The sequence below is a fragment of the Apis dorsata genome, unplaced genomic scaffold (genome assembly GCF_000469605.1).
Source record: "Apis dorsata unplaced genomic scaffold, Apis dorsata 1.3 scaffold_295, whole genome shotgun sequence".
NCBI classification, from domain to species: domain Eukaryota; kingdom Metazoa; phylum Arthropoda; class Insecta; order Hymenoptera; family Apidae; genus Apis; species Apis dorsata.
Window position 1 is genome coordinate 2204919 of NW_006263570.1, and position 3850 is coordinate 2208768.

A 3850-nucleotide genomic window follows, 5' to 3' on the forward strand; every position below is an offset into this window, starting at 1 on the left:
TAAATAAATAGAAAAAAATAGAAGAAAAGAAGTAAAAGAGAAAAAAAATTATTTAAAGTTAATTTATCCTTTTAAATCATGATGATCTGGTGATGTGTCTTTACATACCTGGAGTAGTATATCCGATACGATGTTTCTCTTTAGTTGGCTGACCTGCACTCTGTTGACCTATGGCTGTCGCAGGAGTACTTCCGGTCTCCTCGTTGGTTACTACTACCGAATCGTAACATGCAACAATGCAAAGCCAACGCACCAGACTTTCACTTAGTTAAACAGATCTGAACCCATATTGGCAACGAAACGTTTATGTCTATATTTTATTTAACAGCTTATGTTATATTCTTTTATTTTCATTATTATCATGTTATATTGTTATTACTGTGTTATCTGTATGAAAAGAATTGAGAAGCATCGCAAATTTATGATAAATTTGTAATAATGTTAATAAAAATCCTTTAACATTAAAATTTGAATTCAAATGCTCAAAGAGAAAAATTTATGAAAGTTTTGATATGTCCTTTATTTTCATAGGTTAAATTGTAATCATAATTAATTATATTATACAATTAAATTGTAAAATATATTTTATTTAAAATTGTAATGTAATGCAAATTATATTAATGTATAATAGATTCTCGTGTATTTGATATTACAAATTTTTAGTTGAGATTTTTAAATAACTCCATTATATATTTGATTGTGCTACTATTTATATAATTACTACAATAAAGAAATGAGAAACGTAAATTAAATAAATATTGAAAATTGAATATTTGATAATATATAATATCGAAGCAAATACTTAAATTTATTTGTAGACTAAATTAAATTTTATAAATTTTATAAATAAATTATAATTAAGTGAAATTTTCCATAACAGCTTTTACGTCATGATATACAATAATATATAAATCTGATTTACGAAATATTTATTTTTATTCATATTTAGAACTTATTTCATTAGTAATAAAAAAAAAAAAAAGAATTCAGAAAGGAATAAATTATGAAAGGAACTTTATTTTCTTCGAACAATACTTGGTCACTAGCTTTCATTTAATCCTACAAAAACTGGATGAGCTCAAGTGTAAAATCCTATTATATTCAACGGATTTATCTCCATATTCTCACATTTTCCACTTTAACAATTTTCCATATAACCATATTTTTCTATTTAATAAGCAAATCGATATTTCAGATATCCAAGTTTTAATAATCGCAGAAATTAAAGAAAAAATAAATGTTATTCTATTTTTTCAATCAATTAAATTATTTAATTTTTTCAAAAAATAAATATAAATATAAATTTTGTTAATATTATATATAAAGTAAAATTATTATTATTATAAATTTTTATTTCAAAGCTTTCAAACTAATCCTCTCAATAAAAGAAAATCATCTAAAAGTGAATTGTATTATAATAAAATTTTTATTAATCGTTTTAAAAATGTGAAAATTTTGTGATATCTTGAAATAAATCATTAATCTTGAAAAATAGACGTACATAGAAAGTATAATAGAAATCAGAACGCATAAGAATAAATATTTCTGAGATATTTCTAGAAAACAAAGAAACTCAATATAATGGAGGAGTACGATTAAACCGTTTTAATCTTGAGTTATTGTATGCAGAACTAATCAATACAGAATGAAAAATTTTTCTTTTTACTCTGTTTATTTTTTTTAATTTATAGCGTGATTCTTATTGAAAAAGAGGAAGATATATAATTTAAAATGCGATAAATATACATATAACAAAATAGCAAACAGCTATACAATGCTGCAAAATGTCAAATATGGCCAAATTATAAATGAAAAAAAAGAAAATTTTTGAACACACTTTCTACAAGTATCGAAAATGTTTAATTTAATGTTTAATGTTTAATTAATTCTTTTCGCAATGTTGGCAAGTCTTATTATATTAAATTAATAATTACATATTAATATATAATACTAATAAAAATGATTATTATAAAAGTTAAATACAATATCTCTATTCTTTAATTCTATAATATACAAGCAATGAATATCTAAATCTTGTGATAACTATGATATTAATTAAAAGTTTCTAGTTTCACTAAAATATTTTCTATAAATTTTTCTATTTATTCAAACTAATATTACATATATTAACAGTGATATATTCTAAAAATAAAATTAAAATAAAAATATGATATCTTTTATGCTAATATCGTTCTTATAAAAATTCTGAAAATATAAATTTAATATGTATAACAATAGAAAAGCTACAAAGATATTTAAATTATATATGAACAACTACAGTATTCTCAATGAAAATAAATAAGTTTTCACTTTTGATTTGTAGAAAGTGTTTACTTTTTTCAATTGCACAAAATACTTCTTTTTCTAGCAAAAGCAAATTAAAAGGTAATACTCGTCAAATGACACGATATAACGTTCCTTACCGTGTGCAATTTATTTCGACAGAAGGAATAATTAGACCGATTTCTAAAGTGGTCATAATGTTATTACACTTCTTTCGTTCTTTCTTTCTCTTCGTTACATCGTAATGGTTACATCGTACGAAGCATTGCAAACATTCGTATTTGCCAATCAAGATTCACGTGTTACAAAATCTACAATACTCAACGATATAACAGAAGCAAGTTCACTTACCGGAATGAGGAGGAGCGAGGAGAGATCGACTAGAACTGAAGAAAGGTCGAAGGGATGGCTTGGGTGTGCTACTGACCGACATGGTGTCCAATTCTGGACCACTGTCGGACAAATCTTCCAGTTCGTCGAACAGTTCTTCGATTTCCATCTCTGCGCCTTTAACAAATCCAGTTAACGACTCTATAAAATAATGAATAAGATGTTCGTGAAACGTGTGTACTATTTCTTTAGAATTTTTATATTTTTGGTGAAAGGGTAATACGTGACTTACCTGAAAGCTTCTGCCCGATTTCCTCTTGATCTTGATCCAAATCCTCAGATACCCTGAATCGCCTTTTCAGCAGAGCTATGAATTTTTGTTTTAAATTTCTTTGCTGCAAAGATAAACACGAATTTATTAAATATTGAGTTAAAATTATTACAATTTTGATTTTGATAATAATTAAGTAATCATTGCAAACTTGTGTTTCGAATAATACATTTAAATTTCTTTTTCTTTATTATATATATTAATAAATTCTATAATAGTTTGGTAATGAATTATAACAGCAATGATTAAACCTTATACTTTATCCTGTCATAAAAATGTATGTCAATAAAAATATATATATCTCTTCTTAAATTTTTCAAAATTCTTTTGTTATTTACTTTGAGACAGTAATTGAGACAGAAAATTATAATAAATAATATACAAATGATCAACAATTTCTAAACGCTTTCTAAATATTACAAATCAAAAACTAGTTATCTTATCTTATCATTTATTTTTCAATTTCCTTGATTTATTATTTTTATTAACCTCTCATCCAAAACTGATAATTATTAAAAAAAAATATCTTCAAAAACAAATAGAATTAGCGACTATCAATTAGCCACTAAATAAAGTACTACTATTGTACGTGGTCTTTGCAACAATCAGGTATGAAAAGAAGCCACTCGATACAATAGACAATTACACTTAGCAAAGCGGAACTCCTTTCACATTAATTCCTTTCACATACCCTGGCATTCGTCGGAATCTTTCCCCGACTCTTCCGCCTGTGCATCTCGAGAGTCGGCTCGCTGTCGCTGCCTTCCGCCTCACCTTCTGAGCTGAATTCTTCCTCCTCGTCGCTATATTCGGGACAGAGCCTCTCATTCGGGTCGTTCAGTCTTTTGTCCTGGTCGACCGGCTGAGAGCTGAGCGCGACGACGCTCACGCGAGCCAGCGCGACCG

General features: G+C 26.5%; 1 protein-coding gene across 9 annotated transcripts in view; it reads right to left on the reverse strand.

Moving 5' to 3' along the window:
• Nucleotides 1–3850, reverse strand: part of LOC102676146 (phosphofurin acidic cluster sorting protein 2) — a 73036-nt gene that overhangs the window by 10080 nt on the left and 59106 nt on the right. For 4 of the 9 annotated variants that reach the window (XM_006617275.2, XM_031511235.1, XM_006617277.2 and 1 more), the window contains 4 exons: nucleotides 3636–3850; nucleotides 2906–3008; nucleotides 2635–2814; nucleotides 109–213 (listed from right to left, as the gene is read on the reverse strand). In XM_006617275.2, coding sequence (XP_006617338.1) covers nucleotides 109–213; nucleotides 2635–2814; nucleotides 2906–3008; nucleotides 3636–3850 — 603 coding nt within the window. The remainder of the gene's footprint in view (nucleotides 1–108; nucleotides 214–2634; nucleotides 2815–2905; nucleotides 3009–3635) is intronic. The other 5 variants (XM_031511233.1, XM_006617276.2, XM_006617278.2 and 2 more) reach the window with 5 other exon arrangements.